We start from the raw sequence: 20,286 nt of genomic DNA on the forward strand, positions 1-20,286 counted from the left end.
AAGGTGCACCACTAGAAGCAAGTTGGTCCTATTAGACACCATAAGAAGTGGTTTGAGTCTGTCCATTTGTCATGCAGATTTGGTTCCAAACAAATGAGTGAGTCAAGCCAATTGAATTCACATCTAAGATATTACAAAACTGCTTGAGGCTCTAGCCCAGTTCCCCCATATTCTGAAAAGCAGATGAGTTGAGTCCCACACAGCTTTCTGGTTCTCATTCTTTCCAGCCGTCCTTAGGGGCCCATCTGCATAACTCTGAGAGCATTAGGAATGCCCCGTAAATTTTCCCAAAACTCCAAACCATGATCTCCATGCCTGTGACCATGGTATTGCTTTGTTCTTGGGAAGGGACTGGCATCTTGTTCACACGCAACCATTAGGGGAAAAAAAGGAACCCAACAAGCAGCCTTTTCTTTAATGGAAGACATGAATGGGCATGTTGTTTGTGAAGGCAGTATAGCTAGTTACGCAATATTTTCATTATCTCAGCAACTCAGGGGCAGTCTCTTTGATGTGTTATCTGCCTCCAAGCCCAACATGGCAGCAAAAAGTGGTGGCATTGATGCACTAAATAATACTTCTGCTATATTATCACCTTGCTTTGTTGTATCAATAGCAGCCGCTATAGTGCCTCAGGCACCAGAAGACCAGTGTAAGGAGTTATTTTGAACCTTTTCCCATGACCTTTGGAACATGGCTATGCAAATGTCAACTAGACTCTTCCTAGCCCATAAAAATCCTTTCTTGTACTCATTCTTCTCAAATGATTTATTTCCCAAGGTGTGAGTCTTGGTGTATTTAGTTCTGGGTCATAAATACTCTTGGGCATTGGGTATGCAATGGGCAGAGGAACACATTGTCTGTCAGATCACTGATCCCAGATTCCTACACCACCAGTGCTTGAGCAGGGAGGAAGGACTGGGTAGGCACCAGATCATGAGAAGCTTGCCAGGACTGTATCACTCTCTGGAGGCAGGATGTGAGACAGAGGGAAGTGAAGCTCCTCTCCTCTGTGATACCCCTAGCGTGCCCGTGGAGCAGCTGGGAGGAGCTCAACTCTCAGGCACATGTGCAGGTATCACCAGGGAGAGCAGGTAATAATTGCCATCCACACAATGCTGCTGATAAACCCAACAAAACAAAGTTGGCTGTTGTCCCTTCTCCACAGGTGAGACATCTGATGCACAAAGCAGAGAGAGTTCTCCACTGAACTGAGGACCGAACCCAGTGCCCTCCCTCCCACATTGCTCCAAGTTCTGGGGCTGAGGGGATGACCCAGCAAACTTGGTCCTCCTCCCCCATACAAGGCTAGAGCTGGAGTTGCCAGAGGGTAAAACCACAGAATCACAGAATAGAATAGAATCATCAAGGTTGGAAAAGACCACTAAGATCATCTATGCCAACCATCAACCTATCACCACCATACCCACTAAACCATGTCCCTCAGTGCCACATCTACACAATTCTTGAACACCTCCAGGGACAGTGACTCCACCACATCTGTGGGCAGCCTGTTCCAATACCTCGCCACTCATTCTGAGGAGAAAATTTTCCTAATATCTTAACGAAACTGCTCTGGCACAACTTAAAGGCATTACCTTTTGTCCTATCGTTAGTTACCCAGGCTGGAGAGAGCTGTTGCCTGCACAAGGCTGGGAAGGTGTGGCAGGAGCAGCAGGATTCCCCAGCTCATTTCCCCACTGTGGAAAGCTCATTTCTGGACTCCTTAGGTGGGCACTGGGATTCTCTTCCCATCCTCGGTGCAAAACATCACAGCTTTGCGAGTTGTTCTCATTCTATTCCATCCCTAGAAAAGCTCCACCTCTGAGTTCATGCTGGCCCTGGGGCTGACCTACACCCCAGGAGGCTGTGTGATCTGTGGGAGCACAGGGGAGTCTTCCCCCAGGGCATTTTACCCTCTGACAGCTCCTGTCCCAGCCCAGGAAGGCAGCACAGGCAGTAGGGAGGAGGCTGGAAGTGTTTGGGAGCTGCCAGCAGAGGGAGATGCCCAGTCACTTACACAGACTACCAAACTCAAAATCAGACAGATTGTGTTTGCAACCTGTAATTACTGTTCTATGTAGGTTTTCCATCCTGCTAGTCAGGGGAGATGCAGCATCTCCTTTGACACTTACCCTTTGGCCATGTATCTTCAGTGCAACTGAGTAATTAAGACTCTTAACAAAGTCAGAAGCATGACAGCACTTGAAGAGTGTCATTTTATACAAACATTTCCAGCACACTTATCAGAAGTGCCTATGAACACAGGCACCTTCTAGCTTGATAGATGTTCTGGAGGCCAGAAAAATGCTTCCTGATTAAAAGCACTCTTTGGGCTTTGTTAGGGTCACACCTTCATCTGTTCTCTGCCTCTTTTCTTCATTAAGTACAAATGGATTTTATCTAGGCTGCTGGTCCTAGTCTGGTGCTGGTCCTAGTTTGCCAGTTGGTTTTCTAGAGAACTGGCTTCTAGCAGCCTCAGTACTTTGAAGCGTTCAGCACACTACAGTTTAGGTACCCTTAGGTTTAGGTAGGGTTTAGGCAAGCATCAGTCTCCGTGTCCCCTTTCCATGCCAAAAATATCACATCTCCCGACAACCATAACTAAAGATAAGATTCAGTTTCTCAGATCAGTGGCCCACAAATTAAGAGCCTCATCCTGTGGTGGGACTGCATTTTGCATGTTGCCCTGTGGAGAGCTGAGCTCTGTTTTGTCAATGATGCAGCCAGTTAGCTGTAAGACTTTGGGCTCTCCTTTGGACTCCTTTGTATTGCTGTGAAACCACAGACAGTGGTACTGTGCATAAGCAGCAAAACTCAAAGCTTCTGCATTTGGGCTGGAAAGAGGCAAGCAGTAGCTCTCTGGGGTTGGATGCTGAACGTTATGACTTCTTTTCTGTATTTCTGTGCTCATAAAAGCGCCTGGTTGAGTCCAGTGGCACTTTGTTAACCCAGTCACACTGTTCTAGGAATTCACATAGGTGGCTGAAATCAACGTATTTAGCTCAAACCTTGGCAGAATGGCTGCCTGCTTAACAAGCAGACACTGTGCCTACTTGAAGTGAGGCGCCCTGCTTCTGTTTTCTCCTTGCCTACACCATGTGCCCATCTGCTGACAGAAGCTCCGTGTCCCCTATCTCCCAAAAAGATCTGGAGAAATTACTGCAGGATTTCCCGTGGCAGACAGACAGGAATTCCCTTGGGAAAAGAGGTCGTGTTCAAGGATAGAAAACCTATGGAAAATGTCTATGGATTAATTAAGTTAAAAGTAAAGACGACAAGGGAACCTTGCTGGAAGTTTCCAAAGACTTAGAGAAACACATACAACTTCTAGAGTCTCAGATGTGCAGGGTGCATCTCTGCCGATGAATGAAGCAGTGCTCAGGAACATTACCAGTCCTGCTGAAGTGTTATGACAGGGCCTGGCCTGCTTTTTGTCTGTGCAGACAACAGCCTGGCAGACTTTCCCGGGCATGTCTCCGGCATGCAAACAGCGGGGACCATTCCCTGTGGGCTGTTTGCAGGCAGCCAGACTCAGAAACAGGCCATTCCTCGCCAGCTGGAAGTGTGGAGAAGCATTTTTAATTCAATAGTACAGAGTTCCTGGTAACTATGATAGTAATAAACTTTAAAAGGAGCAAATGTTTTAGAGAAAATTATCCCTAGGACAAAGCATTAAATCATGGTGAGCTGAGTGATGGGCTACCTGGAGCTATCCTAGACTACTGAATTTATGATTTACTGACGTACTTTTTGTAAAGACTCACTTTTTGGTCCTCTGGTGTTTTTGTAGGGCTGGGGAGCAGAGTATCATCGCCAAGATGTTACAAGCACGCCCTGCTGGATTGAGATCCACCTGCACGGACCATTGCAATGGCTGGATAAGGTTCTGACACAGATGGGCTCACCTCATAACCCCATCTCTTCCGTCTCTTAAGAATCATCTCTAGAATTCCCTTAGGATGGATGCTATTGCAGGCAGTGGCTTATAGGATTTCCAGTGAACAGAAGCTTCTATATGTAGATGTATGCAGTTGTAAATATATCTATACATAGTCTACTCTCCTATTTTTTTTTTCTCATGCTACGTTTTGTGGTTTCTAGTTACTCTGATGCCAGTACAATAATTATAGGAATTCAGGTATAGTATATCTGTTCTCAAAATAAGCCAAGTTCCTGCAAAAGTGTCAAGCAGTTCCTGTGAGCATCTTCATTCCCCAGCCAAGCCAGTAAATGATGCGAATTCTCAGCACTTTCACATGGATTCAGAAACCTGGCTGTAGCTGTTCCTAGTAGGTGAAATTCACCCTTCTGCAGGCAACAAAAGTCAGATATTGGCACCATTTATATTCATTTTACATCCTAACTTCTGATCTAAGAGAGGACCTTAGGTGGTACACAGGACTTAAGCATAGAGATGACTTTTCTCCAGTGAACTGAAGGATTAAACAGCAATTCCAGTCTGTCTCCGTACTGCAAAGTGCTGTGGGACAACAGATCCTGTGAGGAGCTGAGACCCCTGGGTTTGGCAGGAGGAGACAGCCCTTGGGATGTCTTTGGCTCTGGCACCTTATCAGAGCATTCTGGACACATCTGAGTAGTCCGATACACTTAACACAGTAGTTTATGGTACTGCTGCACTGAAAAGCAACGAGCTCCTAAGAAAAAAAAAAGAAAATTTGAAGTATATGCCTAGAAGTTTAAAATCTAATTAACTTCCAGTGCTTTTTTTTGCAAAGTACATACATACTTACATATGTATCTGGCATGTAAACTGAATCCTATCCATTATACAGTATTGATGTTGTTTGTTTTGAAGTTAAGACTATCTGTAGTTAGACTACTGTGCTGATACTAAGGGTACGTCTAAAAGGGACTTGAACTGTGATTCAGGAAAAGGAAATGAAGTGTGCATCGAAGAACTGAGAAATTATATCATCATTCAGCTCAGGACAGTCTGCGTTGGGAATGGGGAGGCCCATGCTCACAAGATACAGTGAGGAGGAGATGAGAGGCAGTCAGGCTGTGCCCTGCGATGTGCCAGTCCTCGACCTGACTGCAGTGCCCTGGTTTGGCAGAGGGGGCTCCTGGCATTTCATTAATACCCATGGATGGTTTCTCATCTTGGATAGAGGCTTCAGCATTTGCAGTGTTGTGGCCTCACCTGCACAGGATGGTGAGGCAGCGTAAGCCATAAGCAAGAGAAGAGTGAGTCTATGTGTAAAGCTTTCTTAACAGTTCCTTGTCTGTGATCCTGAAAACTGCTTTGCATTAAGGGTCAACAAGAGTGGTAACTTCTCAAATCTCACACACTAGAATTACACTGAGAAAAATATGCTCTACATAATATTTCTTTTCTTCTCACACAGTACGTGGTGCTACACAATTTACTGCTTGATTACAAGAGAATGCGTGAAATCTTCAGGTACATCACATATGCAAACCAAGTAATATTCACTGGAAAGACTTTCTGTGTTTTTTAGATGCTATATAATGCCTGTTACAAGGTGGCAGTTAAGAACAGAGCAGAAGAATGCATAAAACAGAGGGGTTGCTTCCTTTAAACACACCATCAGCTGCCTCCGGCTTTGGCAGGGCACAGGAAGACGGATGGTTGTTAAGTTCGAGCAGAATTGCAGGTTTCTAGGAAGTTCATAACTATGAAGAACTCTATTCTGTCACCATTTGCCATCAACGTCATCAGTGTGGAGTAGGAAAAGCATGACCTGTGGCAGTGATTCCAGTACAAAGGTCCCACCCAAATTTCATATGTGCCATTTACTGCTTAGCAGACTGAAGAAAGATGGGTTTGGAAACAGACCTTCTCCTCAGCTCCCTTGGTCTTCAGTGTCACCGTATTTAGCTGTCGGTACCATTGTTTTCAGGTTGTCTATTGTGCCCTTTTCCCAGTTGTGTGTTACACAGTGCTTATCCCTTTATTTAGCAGCTGAGGACAGGGAAATCAGCTCCCCTATCCAGGATCTAGCACTGTCCTTCATCCTAAATTCTTCCTCCGCACAAAAAGAAGAGCCTAGCTGTTGCTTTTAGACATCGCCAGCCTTGTCTTCTCTCTCCCAGAGAGCAAAGGTGGCTGTGCTAGGGTGCACTGCTCTTTGGGCAGCTCCAGAACCCAGTTTCCTGCTGATGCTGCAGAGGAAGAAGTGCAGACAGTGAAGAGAAGCGGTTTTTCTGAGGCATCATTCATCTCATCACGAGGTCTTTCAGGTGGATTCGATACACTGCACCCTGAGCATTCTTCTGTCTGCCTACTGTGTGTAAGGGGAACACATGGTCAGAGATGGACTGCTACACTGGATGCATCCAAAAGGAGCTGAGGTGAGCCTGTGGGGAGGTGTCCTTACAGCCTGGTGATGATGCCTCCTCAGCCAGTGTCTGTGTTGTTTAAATGCAAGTTGGTAAATTCAGAGCAGGTTTTCCTTTCCTGTATTTCCGCTGCTGCAGCAATCCTCACACAGGTAGCCCTTTTGGCCTTCGTGCAGTCCACGTGTGCAGGCTGTCACCTCAGTGTGCCCTTCCTCCTAAAGGAAAGAAACAGGCATTTCTGGAGTGTGCTTCTTCTGACCTACTTAAATGCCTACAGTAAGATGAGACAAAGTATTCAATTATTTGCTGAAAAACCCTCAGAGTCTTCTCTAGTATGCAAATTAAAAGTTAAAAATCCAGGTTTCTCATAATTTAAAGCAAGGTACCTTTGTATTTCACTGTAATGCCTCCCCATTTTGGAAGATCTTTGGTGCTCTAAGGTCCTCGTGAACCCATCACCCCATGTATTCAATTTATAGCCTTTAAAGGCATTCATTAATACCCAAGCTTTTGAGATGGACTTCCTGAGGGATTTAAAACCACTTACAGGGAGACTGCCTAGCTGAAGGCAGATTTTTTTAAATGTCTTTTGAGCAATCAACATCAAACCCTGTTGAAGGTTTCTGTGGAGAAGTACTGTGCATCAGCAGGCAGCGATGGGAGTTTGGTCAGGTCGTGGCATAGAGAACATCCATCATGGTACTCAGACCTCTTGTTTTCTTGTTAAGTAGTTGAGAAGAGACTGTCTAATTGCTGCCAGTTCATCAGAAGCACCAGTATTAATTCATCAGTATTAGTTCACATCCAGAGGGGACTGACGCAGGTCTTAGGCTGCTTGAAGTCATTCCAATGGCACTGCTCCTCTGCTCGGGCCCAAACCTCGCACTGCAACAATCAATATGATGGCTGGAGCACTCAGAAGTGCAGCACGGGCTATGCCTCCTTGTCAGATCCCTCCTTATAGAGAACTCAGCCAGTAAGCACTGTGTTAAGCCTTCCCACAGCCTGAGCAGCCTCCTTGGAGAGATCTCTGCCTCTAGCAGGGCATCAGAGTGGGTGCCCCACAGAGATCCCTTCTAGTTTACATTGTTCTGTGGCTCTGTGCAGACATTCAGCGGTAACTGGTTGTCACAGGCAGGAGCTCTCTGTTAGTGGAGACAGTGTCAGGATGAAGCATGTTTATTTACCCTCAGCTATTTCTGCATGAGTTCAGTGCAGGACAGAGTTGTTAGATATTAATGTTTCATGAGTATAAAACCAGCACTGGAAACGTCTCTCATTGTAAACATCATCCCATCACATAGCTCTTAAAATGGAGCAAATCAGGCATTTGTGACTACAGCTTTGTCTAATCCACCCGTGTTCCTCTTTGCTTCTGGCACGCACGCCTGGTTGATAAGTGCTGCAAGTCAAAGTCTCAGCAGTACTGCACAAACCACTGGATATGCAGAGGCTGCTCAGGCAGACATGTCAGCTCCTTGGATGCAAACAATCAAGGAACTTGATAGGCCTTAGTAGACTTTGAAGGGGTCTGAAGTATATGACTCTTTATTGACTTCTCTGGTGCTGAAAGCCTGAGTGGGCATTTAGTCTTTGTTTAGTGGAGAGAAATAGCTCAGTGTCTCTAGTGCACACAATGTGCTCCAGCGTAAGATGCAGCCTTTAGTTTGTGACCATCATCTACTCATGGGACCTCCAGAGTGGCCAGGAGTGACCAGAATCCTGTTGGCTGTTGCACTGTTTCACCCCAGGGCTTCCCAACCAGCTTGCTCGGGTGTGCTTCATGTTGCATTGCCGTACCAGTGCCACACTTACCTGCTAGGGAGGTGAGGCATGAGTCCAACCAAGAGCACACCTCCACTTACACTTGGGCTAGGCTTGCAGAGCTGGCGCCTGTACAGTTTGGTCTAGTGGTTGGCGACCTGGTCTAGTGGTTGGCAACCTGCCTGTGGCAGGGAAATTGAAACTAGAGGATCTTTGAGGTCCTTTTCAACCCAGGCCATTCTATGACTCTATGACAGGTAATGAGGCTGAGTTGCAGGCCATGTCTCTTCTGCGAGACAAACATAACCACTATGTCCTCCAGTCAGCTACTCTTCCAATATAGCCAATGTGAACATTTGCAGCTAATTGTGAACAGTTTTTAGATCTTCACTCGTAGTGTTTTTATTATCCATGAATGCTGCTATTTTATAGTCCGTGTTAATCTTCAAATAATATTGCATATGAATAGCATAGGAAGAAATAGACCAACCAGTTAGTAATTTTAAATGCAAACCTCATCAGCAAAGAAAAGCTAGAAAAAAATTGGTAAAGTCTGACCCATTGCACTTCCACTGTAGCGAGCACATCATCTGTTTCAAAGTGATCATTTGATGCTGAGGTGTGTGTTGCATCTTACTGATTCACACTTATGTCCAAGAGATGCTTTGCAAACAAGAGAGAAAGGGAACAAACATAATGGTAAGCAGAGAGAAGGCACCTCTAGATAATTTTCTTCCACTTATTCAAGCAATTGGAATTCAGTTTGTAATTATTTGTAATACTTTATAAGTACAGGTTAAGCATATCACAGTGTGTTTTCTTCAGACAATTCAGTGTTAGCAGTTTAATCTGTCATTTCAGTCTCACCTCTGTGATTTAAATTGGGCTGAGAAGTGAGAGAAGAAAGCGAAAGAACAGGCCTTGGTGTGGATTAACGAAGCCACAGTCCTGCGGGGATATATGCAGCCAAGGGGCCGTAATGGTGGATTTGAGCAAGGGGTGGGCTTTTTGTGTAAAGTATTAGCTATCACAGCCTGGTGCAGAAAAGAACTGTGAAACACATAAAGATTTAACGGTACCACTTCTGTCTATGAACAATTCTGCCCTCTCTCTCTTTTCCATCACAGTCCAGGCGAAACTTCTTCACCAGCTAGAAGAAAGGAAGTAGTATTCACAGTTAGTGAGAGTCTGTAAAACCAGTGTGGATCACTGCGTAAATAACGCTACTTGGACTCTTGCCTCTTGAGAACAAAAAATCTCAGAGACGTGCTTAGTTTCAGGAGCCTGAGGCACTGGGGCAGCTCAGTGTCCTCTATCAGCCCCATGCCCTGACACAAAAATACAACCACTGCTCATCAAGTGGATGTTCTCCCAAGCATTCCTCCTGTTGCGTCTGATTTGAGGCATCCTGAAGTCAACATATTTAGCCTGATATTTGAGCAGTACACTTCTCAACACACTCCATTTTCTTTGGCTGGAACTATTCTATTGTAAAAGGGATTATTCACGTCTTGTGTTTTACTGTTAATAAAGTTATTTCCGATTTAAGAACTCTGCCTTGTTCCTTCCTATTTTCTTATTTGAAAGAGATTGGCTTCAGAAAGCTGTAGGTTCCCATCTAATGACCACTGACTTTGGAAACTGGAGCATTTAGAAAGCCTTTATTCATACAAGACTTATGTAAGAGGATCGGTGGGATGTCCCAGCAGAATGGGATGCTAATATATAAAATGGATTGAAAACTGTGACAGCATAAAATCTGCCCGGTATAAAGTATATGCATCTCTCATTAGCTCTTCTGTGGTAGATTTGAAGATTCAGGAGGATGGTTCAGCTTACTTTAAGAGGCCAACCTCGTCAGATAGATCTGCAGTTGTGCAGGTTGAAGGAAAAATGTAGGTAAAACCAGGAATTGCAAACGTCCACAGCAAGCAGTGCCTCTGCCACTGCCCAAAGACAGTATTAGGGGGAAAAAAAGTGTAAGCACTTTGTTAAACCTCATTTGGAAGCAATCTAGGAAAGGGTTGAGAGACGATCTGATAAATGTTTGTATCTAAAAGGAGGTGGGAGGCAAATAAATGATGCAGGTTCTTAGCCGTATGTAGCAATAGGACAAAGAGTAACAGCCTAGAACTTGAACATAGGAAGATCTGCACTAACATGTGGAAGAACTTCTCGATGTTAAAGGTGACAGAGCACCAGAACAGGTTGCCCAGAGAGGTTGTGGAGTCTCCTTCTGTGGAGATAGTCAAGACCTGCCTGGGCACACACCCGTGTGATCTATTGTAGGGCACCTGCTCTGGCAGGGGGTTGGACTCAAGGATCTCTTAGGTCCCTTCCAACCTCTGTGATTCTGTGAGAAGAACAGACATGAGGTATCACTGCACTCAACAAATTATGTTTGGTCCGTTTTCAGGAATATATCAAAGTTTGATGCATGTAGAGAATCCAACGTTTGAATTGCTTGTTTCAGCAGTACATGAATAACAAAAGCTTGTCCAGACACGGCTGTCTCAACCAGATTTACTGCCCTTTTCATTTGTAACTTACCTTGGATCTGAAACCTAATAAAATAAAATTGAACAGTGCACATCTGCACTGTCCTGGATGACTGCACTACGCTAAATAAAAGGTAGCTGGGCTGTATAAGGGCTTGTGAAATGCACCTACACAACTTACTATTGTTAAGGCATTCAGGCACTGCATTAAGTTCTGATTTTCAGATGCATGTACACTTCAAAGTTTAAGGAAGGCAAGTGAAAATTTCTTCCATGAGGAACTGACTTAAGTAATTGCTGTGAAATCAACATCAGATGTCTCATCTACAGTTACCAGAACAAAACAATCATCCAAAAATAAATTTCACCCTAGAAAGCTACTCGTCCCTATAGTAGTATAGATTCAGCTTTCCTTTTGCGGTTGTTTTCCACTTCACACTTCTGTTCCCAATGAAAACACACTGCTCAGTGGGTAGTACAACTACAGTCAAAGGATATACAGGAGACTGAAATACCTGGTGCTTCTTGTCTCTTGGTTTTCCCTGGTAAAGCTTGTCCTCTACAATCCCCATTCTGCAAGCCTGATAGCAGTGTACGTGAAACAGTATCCATAGGGGAAAAACAGTCTGGGAATGCTCATGCTGTTCAAGACATGCACAGATCCATGAGACCAGATGAGATGTCACCAAGGATGCTGCAGGAGCCGGCCAGCGTCACTGCATGGCCTCTTATCATTTCAGAAAGGTCACGGTGACCAGGGGGAGGTTTGTTACCATGGGACAAAGGAAGATTACACCCATCTTCAAGAAGGGAAAGAAGAATCCAGGAAACTACAAGCTGCTCAGTCTCACTTCATTTCCTGAAAAGGGCAAATTCTCCCCAAAGCTTTTTCCAAGCCCATATGTGAAAGGACCGTGAGTGAACAGCCAGCAATTATACACCAACGGTAAATGACAGCAGACCAACTGACTGCCATCCACAACGCAACATCTTGGTCTGCAGGCAAGAGGGGAGCAAACAACATGTACCTTGACTTCTGCAAGGTCTCTGAAATGGCACCCTGTAATAACCTACTCAAACTGCTGATAGATGGACTGGATAAATGGGTGTCAAACCGAGTAAAAAAAAGTCATATCAATTTGTTTTGTTTAAAAGCTTTGAAGGTGATCAAACACCACTGACAGAAGCTGCGAAAACAACTGGAGATGATCAAAACCCAACTGGGTGAGGAGGCCACTCCAGGTCCAACTTATACCTTTCATTCTAGAAGCTCCCATGTTTGACAAACTTGGAAATACGCAAAAATAAGGCAAAACCCACAACACAAACTACACCTTAAATGGCCCTCCATATCAAATTATTAACACTGGGTTGGTTTAGATGCAAGAAGAATGTTCCTTTCTTCAGAGAAAGGCTTCTATCAGTGTTACAGCACATCTTCCTATCTGCTGAGGCAAGCGTATTACATAAAACACAAAGGGTGTATATGTTAGTTCATTCTGTTAGAGAAAAAGGAAACTTGAGCACGTTTTCCAAGTATTAGTTCCTAAGAAATGCAGAGAAAAGTGTAGAAAGTGAAAAAAAACCACAAATCACATAGAATACAGATAGAATTACAATGAAAAAAGTCACAAGTAAGGACTCCAACTACTACAAGACTATATGCAGAAATACTTTTAAACTTGAGAGCGTGGTGTCTCCAAAAATACAAAATATATGGTACAATGAATAAAATATAATGAAGAATTAATTGGTATTGAATAGATACAGAGGGACACCACCAACTAAAATTTCTGAAATCATTTCATTACAATCAGTCTTGTTCATCCAGTAAAAGCAAATGCTCTTACAGCATGTTTTACATGTCGTATCTCCCTCGAAAAATAATTCAAACAAATTCCTTGAGAACTGAATAATGGCAAATAATATAATAAAACCAGAAATGGGAAAGCAGCAGAGGAAAAATAACTATCAGTGAAACTGGCAAAGGCCAAATTGGGTACCTGGGACTACTTCATTTTTTAGAAGCGTCCAGGCAGAGCTGTTGGCCTAAATGCTTTCCCTAAGATGACAATCTAAAACAACAGAACAAATGCTTCCTCGTAATTGGCTGAAATTATACATTTTCACAAATATACTACAATAACCTTAAAGTGGGAACACAACAGTTTTCATGTCACCTAGCCAGAGCTAGCCATTTTAATATAGAAAACAACCCACAAAGCAACATACAAATGTAACCAAACAACAACAAACAAAAAATAAAATAAAAAACCACATAGATTTACACAAAACAATTCTTGGTCCAGAACAGTTGGTACAAAGTTTTTGGATCTTTTTAGAGAACAACTTACACAATGCTGAATACAAAAATCCCTACTGAACAGTTTTTATACATACAAAAAGCACAGCTTATAAAAACCCATAAGACTGACAAACACTCCTGAACAGGTATTATTCAGCGGATCAAACTGCTGCAATATCAAAGTAGTACTTCAGCAAGCACCTCCACCAGTCAGATGCTTCTATTAGGAAATAAGGTTTAATACAAAACGTGGGATTCGTTACTTAGATAATAAAGCGTTTGGATTCTTAACCAAATCAAATGCAAGTTTGTCTGAATTGGCTGAAAACCTGAGAAGTCCAGCACTTGAGCTGATTAGCTATCAGTTGTCTTAATAACATTACTTGAACTATACTTTTTTGGAAGAGAAAGGACAACAAATGCACAATCCCGTTTTACATCTTGGATGCGTGTGCTGTTAAAAACCTTAAGCATTTGAGTTAAAAGCTTTAACTTATTCACTCACAAATGAGGATTTCATGTGTTACAAGTTGGTCCTCCAAAATAACTTCACCAAACAAGGTCCAACTCTCCACTGCATACATTACATCTCTAACTCTTCTCAAAAGCACTTCTCTATTTCTCCCATTTGGAGATTTTGAACACATATTCCTTTACACGCTTTGCACAGACAGTGAAGCATTTCAAACCTACTCAACTTGCATATAAATGAATACAAAGCAGGAGGATCACCTGATTTACACTTTGCTGAGCCACTGTTTGACTTCTAGATGGCATGTTGTCTTTAGCCTTTAGTGCAAGATTATACTGGATATAAGCTGCTCATATCCCTGAGGAATTGCTGTTAAGTCATGCCACAGGACTGGCTCAAATTGGACTCTATTTCACAACTTCCATAGAAAGTAACTGACTTCCTTCAATGATTGTCATCAAAGAATGACTTGTTTAACAGTAAATCTTCATATAGAAAAAGGTTAATTTAGTGGAAGACTTTGGTAGGAAAAGGGTGTACAGCTAAACATTACTGACATAAACAAATTTCCATTAAAAAGAAAAATCAAACTAAGTTTTAAAAAGAATCAAAAAATACTCCTCCAGATTTGCTCACAAGTTTGCAGACACCCAAGCAGCTCAACATGTCAAAGTGCAAACAAGAACCAAGTAAAATACATGACAGCAGCTTTACTTTTCCTTTAGACATTTACATTTTTTATATTTGAAGAAAATATACATCCTATTCCTCCTTCAGCACCAGACTCATCTGCAGGTCACGATCTGTTCTCATTACCCAGGTGCTCCTTGAAACTGCTGCTGCCGTTGTTCCAAAGCCTGCTGACTTAACAGCTGCTGTTGTTTCTGTAGAAACTGCACTACTTCTGGACTTCTGAGCAGGGACTGCAAGGCAAGAAAGCAAACTTGACTTTAAAGGAATTGAAATAGCACCCTTAGTGATGAATTACAAAACACGTTCACGAGAATACTTAAAGCTGCTGCAAGAAATCAGCAAGTAACTGCAACCAGCATTAATGGATATTCTATAGCCAGGCTCGGAATTTAACACATACACAGCATTAAAAAACATACAAAATAGTGAGCAATGTGACATATTGAAAACGAACACATTCCAATTGTGCTTTAGTTTTTGAGCCCACTTCCACCTTTCCTGCTGTACATAATACTTTAGAGCTGTAATAAACTAAATAACGGTAACTGTGTAGCAAAGCTCACTGTCCAACGTGCATTCTGTAGTTTCCCCAATGCTCTCAAAAAAGTACTACAGCCACAAGGAATGCATTAAAAAAACCCTCTGCCTTCAGTCAAAAGATAAGAGTATCTAAAACTGTTTGCATCTTAGCTTCTAACCTAGAATGGGAAAGCCAATTAGGAGCTGATTAGATGAATACATCTGAAGAAATTCCACTACTGATCATGAAGCCAATTATCACTGGACATGAGATTTTAAGAATGAACTCCCTTTAAGTCAGCTTAGATGAAAGTGAATGAACAGAAATTTGCTGAAACAAGTGGAAGGAGAGAAACAAGCCTAAAGCTGCAGATGGATACTTGGAAAGAGCACTGCTTAACCCTTTCCCAACAGTTACAGCCTGCCTTCCAACTTGGCATTGTTCATGCCTACTCCTGCAAGGTGGCAGCAGAAGTGTTTGTAAGGCCAAATGGCAAATCAAGTTTGGAAGTCATTCATCCAAAATATAAGGCAGGAAAAGGGTTACTTTTCAGCCAAATTAATACCCTAGGCTGGCTGTTCATTGAGCACGACGGACATCTCACTGCATCAGGTACTGCAACCCTGCAACTCAGATTTACAGTGAAAGGGACCAGCAGCTTCCAGGTAAGGGCAGAGAACTTTATACCACGAAGAAGCAATTCTGCAGAGATTACAGCTGAAAACAACAATTCTGCAGACAACTTAAGCCTCCAACTGCACTGAATAGGTAAGATTACTAACAACAACTGTCTCACTGAACAGATGTGCAGCCTGCTTCTCCATAGCTTGTGTTAGCTTTCTCGAGTTACTTCACTGCACAGGGTAGTTCTGTTTTACAGCATTTCAATGAACTCTTCCCCATTTTGCTACCCCTGACTGCTGCAGCCTCTGCTACAAAACACCAGTACTTCCAGCCACAGCTATGGATGGAGTATTCAAGAACCTAAGTCTGTATACTTAGGATTTATCTGATGTTTCTTTAAAGTTTCTGAACAAGGGCTGCAGGGATTATAAAACTGCTTTGCACAGCCAACAGAGAGCAGGCAGACAGTTCTATTAGCTTCTGGTGCAAGGAGGCTGTAAGAAAACCAATGAAGTAGAAAGAATTGCAATGAAAAAGCCCAAACAATAGTTAAGTACTGAATTATTCCCCTTCATTAGGCGCAATTCTTTAAGAAGACTTACAGAAGCAGCAGAAGTGTTTCAAAACTTATAACCTATGCCATCAATGCAGCCTACAAATACCACGTGTGATACGGTATGCCCACAGTTTGTTCTACCAACAAATACGTATGCCATTTTGAGAGTGATACAATAAGCCTACCAAAGATACAACAGCAGTCTGCAGAAGAGCAGTGTAGGGATTTCAAGTCTATCTGAAACTTTACAGAAAAGGTGGGTTAACCAATTAAAGCCTATCGAGTGTGACAAAAACCCACAACTTCAGTTAACAAGGCAACAATCAATGAATTCAGCAGCCTTTGCATTTCATGCAGCAGCACAGTCAGACACCTGAACTGCAATACATTTCATATCTGAAAATATGCACACGCATCACTGAACTGATTCTTATCTTTCACAAGGGGTAACAGCGAAACACTGCTACACCACCTTTGTGTACCTGAGTTCAAGACCTCTAAGACATAACTTACCAGCCTCTTTTTATTCAATACTTGTTCTAAAAGAGTTGGTCTTGCTGGGCGATCTCCAATGGAGCCTGTTCTCTGTTTTGTAGCAGAAACTGTACCTTCAACACAATCCTGAGCATTAAAGACAAAACAGAATAGAGAAGTGAGACTATAAAGTCAGGCATCACACATTTACTTTTTACTGCCGAAGAATCTTAAGAGTAAATAATCTATTCATCTTATTGATCTGCAGAGGAAAATAACAGCAGCCAAATGCAATTGTATTTATTCAACATCTGGTCTCTTTTCCTTTCCACATTATCTTCACTGTTCCATCAGTCACAGAGAATGCTCCAGCAATACAGACAAGTCAGTCTTCTAAACTTCAAAACCAACCAAGGTAGGTGCTCAAGAAACATTAAATGTTGTACTGAGGGACGTGGTTTAGTGGGAAATACTGGTGATAGGTGGACAGTTGGACTGGATGATCTTGGAGGTCTCTTCCAACCTTGTGGATTGTATGATTCTAAGTTACTATGGTTAGTTCATGTTCTGAATTTGACTGCGTTTCTTGAAGTGAAGTCATTCACAACACTTCGGTCTCATCTGTGTAAGTGAACTACGTTTAGCATTTGCAGTTGGGTGGGAATGACAATATTTTTAATAGCAAAACAAAACATACTTCAGTATACTAGCATGGACTTGTCAAAGTCACATGCAAGAAACAAAATCTATATACTTCCCATTTGCATGTTTATCCTGTTCCCTGTACAACCACCACTTACGAATTAGAGCTACATTGTTTAGAAGACATTCTATGATATTCTACAGAGAAAATATTCATGCTTTGGAAAACTTCAGTCATGTTAACCTTATGCATATCACATTCACAGCTTAGGACATCTTTTTTGGCCTTCTACTATTTCTCCCCTCCTGCCCAACACCCTCCTCATCCTTACAAATCTCTATCAATACCTCCCTTCTAGCTTAAGTTAAGAGGTTCTACCTTAAGTTAAGAACAAAAAACTCATCTAACCCAATTGTCTTTCACTTCAATCCTGTCTACAAAAGTGAAAAGTAAAACCTCTATTAAGAATCTGACTCCAGAGGTGCTTGTCAAGGCCAAAAAATATACTACCAGTGCAACAAAGCAGTGCACCAAGTTTAGCACTAACACAGAATCGCTGAATGGTTTGAGTTGGAAGGGACCTTTAAGATCATCTAGTTTCAACCCCCTGCTACAGGCAGGGACACCTCCCTCTAGACCAGGTTGCTTACAGCCCCATCCAGCCTGGCCTTGAATGCTTCCTGGGAGGGGGCACCCACAACCTTGCTGGGCAACCTGTTCCAGTGTCTCATCATCCTCACAGTAAAGAATTTCTTCCTAACATCAAGTCTAAATCTACTCTCTTCCAGTTTAAAGCCATCTCCCCTCATCGCTACATGTCCTTAGGAAAAGTCCTGCTATCCTCCTTTCCTCTGCAGGTTCAGGCCTTAAAGTTGTTACATTCCAGCCACCTTGGGAGAAACAAGCCCTCTGTTTCCCAGCATGCATTGACCACTACTGCATACCACAGACCAAAAAACCTTAATCCACTGCTACTTGAAATACTCACATTGTATACCTCTCCCATATTGCCTCAAGAGTTACGGGGAGTATTTGTATTGCCACTTTGTGACCTGATCGTGCTGAATTATTAGGAAAGGAATAAAGGAAGTCATACCAGTATGTAAACCCAGAATTCACCTGCATCTTGGTTACAGTGTGCAACAGTTTTTTGTTTGTTTTTTTTCTTCTCAACTGAGAAAGAAATACAATCACAGAATGGCTTGGGTTGGAGGGAACCCAAAGATCATCACGTTCCAACCCCTCTGCTGTGGCCAGGGTTACCAGCTACTAAATTGAGCACTAGATCAGGCTGCCCAGCGTGCAATCCAGCCCGGCCCTTAACACCTCCAGGGATGGGGCACCCACAGCCTCTCTGGGCAGCTGTGCCAGCTCTTAACCACCCTGTCAGTGAAAAGTTTCCCTCGATATCTAATTTAAGTCTCCCCTCCTTTGGCTTAGAGTTGTTTCCCCTTGTCCTATCACTATGTACCCACGTAAAAACTTAATTTTCCTCCCACTCATTAGGTCTCTTTGCTGCAACGATGCCTCGCTGGAGCCTTCTGCTCTGCAGGCTGAGTAGCAACTAGAGCTGGAGCCGCTTCACCGAACGGCAAAGGGGAAGCAGACAGAAGCACACGAGTTCCCGCTGCAAAACAAACGCTGCGGGTGAAGCACAAAGCACTTGTAGAGGTATAACCACTTCTCCACACGCAACGTTCCGCTGCCGAGCGGCCCGCCGCCGCCCGCCTCACCTCAGCCCTGGGGCCGCCCCCCGCGTTGGCTGCCGCGGCGCCGCCGCCGCCCAGGGCCTGGTCGCTCTTCTTGCGCTTGTACTTGTCCTTGTACATCTTATTGCGGTGCCGCTTGCACATCCACGGCTTGCGCTGCTTCGCCACCTGCGTGGTGGTCTCGTTGCAGCCCTGGTAGGTGCAGCTCTTGCAGCCGCCGCCCGCTGCCGCCGCCGCCTCGCCGCTGGAGGCCGCCGCCTGCTCCTCCTCCTCCAGCTCCTCGGGGCTGGCCGTGCTCTCGCCGCCCGCCACCGCCGCCGCCGCCTCCTCCTCCCCCGCTTCGGGCTCGCCGTCGCCGGGGCCCAGCTCGTAGAACAGCATCAGGCCGCCCGCGGCGGACGGCGGCAGCGGCGCATCGGCGCCCGGCAGCACTCCGCCTCCCGCCGCCGCCGCCTCCTCCTCGCCGCCGCACGGCTGCATCACGAGCAGCGCCAGCTGCGGCGGCGAGGAGGAGGAGGAGGCGGACGAGGAGGCGGAGGACGGCGGAGCGACGGCGGGGCTGGCCCGCAGGACGCCGGTCAGCGAGCCTGCCGCGCCCGACGGCGCCTCAGCCCGCAGCTGCCCCCAGCGCGCAGGCGTCGCCGCCCCGCGCTGTCCGCGCATGCGGCCCACGGCCGCCTGCGTAGCGCCGCTGGCGCCATCTTGTTCGCCAGTGGAAGGGGTCCTTCCTGGCAGACCTAGGAAGAGCCAGTACGTTAGTTAAGGAAAAGGAATCCATAAGTGATAGTCTAAAACCTTCCATTTCAACTTTAGGGGATGAGCAGTCTTGTTTTTCTTCAATAATTTTGCACTAGGGACATAATAGAATACTTTCATCTTCTGCCTCAATGATTTTGCCTCATGAGAAGTAGTGCAGTCACAGTAGAATACTTGTAGTAGAAGTAGAATACTTTTATCTTTTGTCTCAAAACGTGCAAGGACATTTTCCTCTGGTTCCACATACATTGTTTTTAAAAAGTAGCTCACTGTGGCCTAATAAGCAATGGAAATCTTCCAAACTGGGGAAAAGTGGATGGAAGTGGGTCAAAGGCTTCAGTGATGAAGCTGATGGTGAAAAAAGGGGAATAAGTAGGTGGGCACTTGATCACCCTAGATTCCACTGAGCATGCCCAAAGGAACATCAGCACGTACCTATGAGACCATGAAAAAGAGTGAATGTGTATGCCAATGTACTGCATCTGTATGTCTTAATGGTTTAAATGTAGAATCTGAACTCTGAGAGGGCACACTTGCTTGTCGAGTCGCCTGGTACGTATCATGAGGTATAAAGGAATGCTGTTTTCTAACACCACATTGGAGTTTTCTTCCCAGATTTCAGATGACAGGGCATCATGAGGGTGGGGTAGAATGGCCACCATTCTACTACTGCACTTGCAACTTCCAGCTTTCTTACTTTTTCCGTCATTGGTTTGGGCATGGATTATCACTTTGGCTCACTTCAGCATTATTTGTGGTGCTCTTAGCTATTACAAGGCTCGTCTGAGCAGTTGAGACCACGTTCACCCAATTTGTACCTTTACAAGTATTTTCTAAGCAAACTACTTTAGTATGATTGGACGGCTGGAGCACCTCTCCTATGACGAGAGGCTGAGAGAATTGGGCTTGTTTAGCTTGGAAAAGGCTCCCGGGATACCTCAGTAGTAT

The 20,286-nt window shown here is 44.1% G+C and overlaps 2 protein-coding genes across 11 annotated transcripts in view; one reads left to right on the forward strand and one right to left on the reverse strand.

Moving 5' to 3' along the window:
* The window catches only part of SMAD9 (SMAD family member 9), a 41,251-nt gene extending 31,615 nt beyond the window's left edge, over positions 1-9,636 (forward strand). For 8 of the 10 annotated variants that reach the window (XM_040649941.2, XM_025141620.3, XM_015277641.4 and 5 more), the window contains one exon: positions 3,794-9,636. In XM_040649941.2, coding sequence (XP_040505875.1) covers positions 3,794-3,937 — 144 coding nt within the window. In that variant the 3' untranslated portion in view covers positions 3,938-9,636. 10 annotated transcript variants of the gene reach the window in all.
* Positions 9,637-12,754: 3,118 nt separating this feature from the next.
* RFXAP (regulatory factor X associated protein) lies at positions 12,755-19,304 on the reverse strand. Its single transcript, XM_004938746.4, has 3 exons — positions 18,607-19,304; positions 16,270-16,377; positions 12,755-14,286 (listed from the first exon to the last, which is right to left on the reverse strand). The coding sequence occupies exons 1-3, from the start codon at positions 19,243-19,245 to the stop codon at positions 14,176-14,178; spliced, it is 858 nt and encodes a 285-aa protein (XP_004938803.2). The 5' UTR covers positions 19,246-19,304; the 3' UTR covers positions 12,755-14,175.
* Positions 19,305-20,286: the final 982 nt, after the last annotated feature.

Source organism: Gallus gallus, chromosome 1 (assembly GCF_016699485.2).
Source record: "Gallus gallus isolate bGalGal1 chromosome 1, bGalGal1.mat.broiler.GRCg7b, whole genome shotgun sequence".
Taxonomy (NCBI): Eukaryota; Metazoa; Chordata; class Aves; order Galliformes; family Phasianidae; genus Gallus; species Gallus gallus.

Coding starts and splice junctions, on each gene's coding strand:
- RFXAP (XM_004938746.4), bottom strand. CDS start 19,245: ATGCGCGGACAGCGCGGGGCGGCGACGCCTGCGCGCTGGGGGCAGCTG. Junction 16,378..18,606: donor GGGGCGGCCCCAGGGCTGAG/GTGAGGCGGGCG, acceptor TTTAATGCTCAG/GATTGTGTTGAAGGTACAGT. Junction 14,287..16,269: donor TATTGAATAAAAAGAGGCTG/GTAAGTTATGTC, acceptor CTTGCCTTGCAG/TCCCTGCTCAGAAGTCCAGA.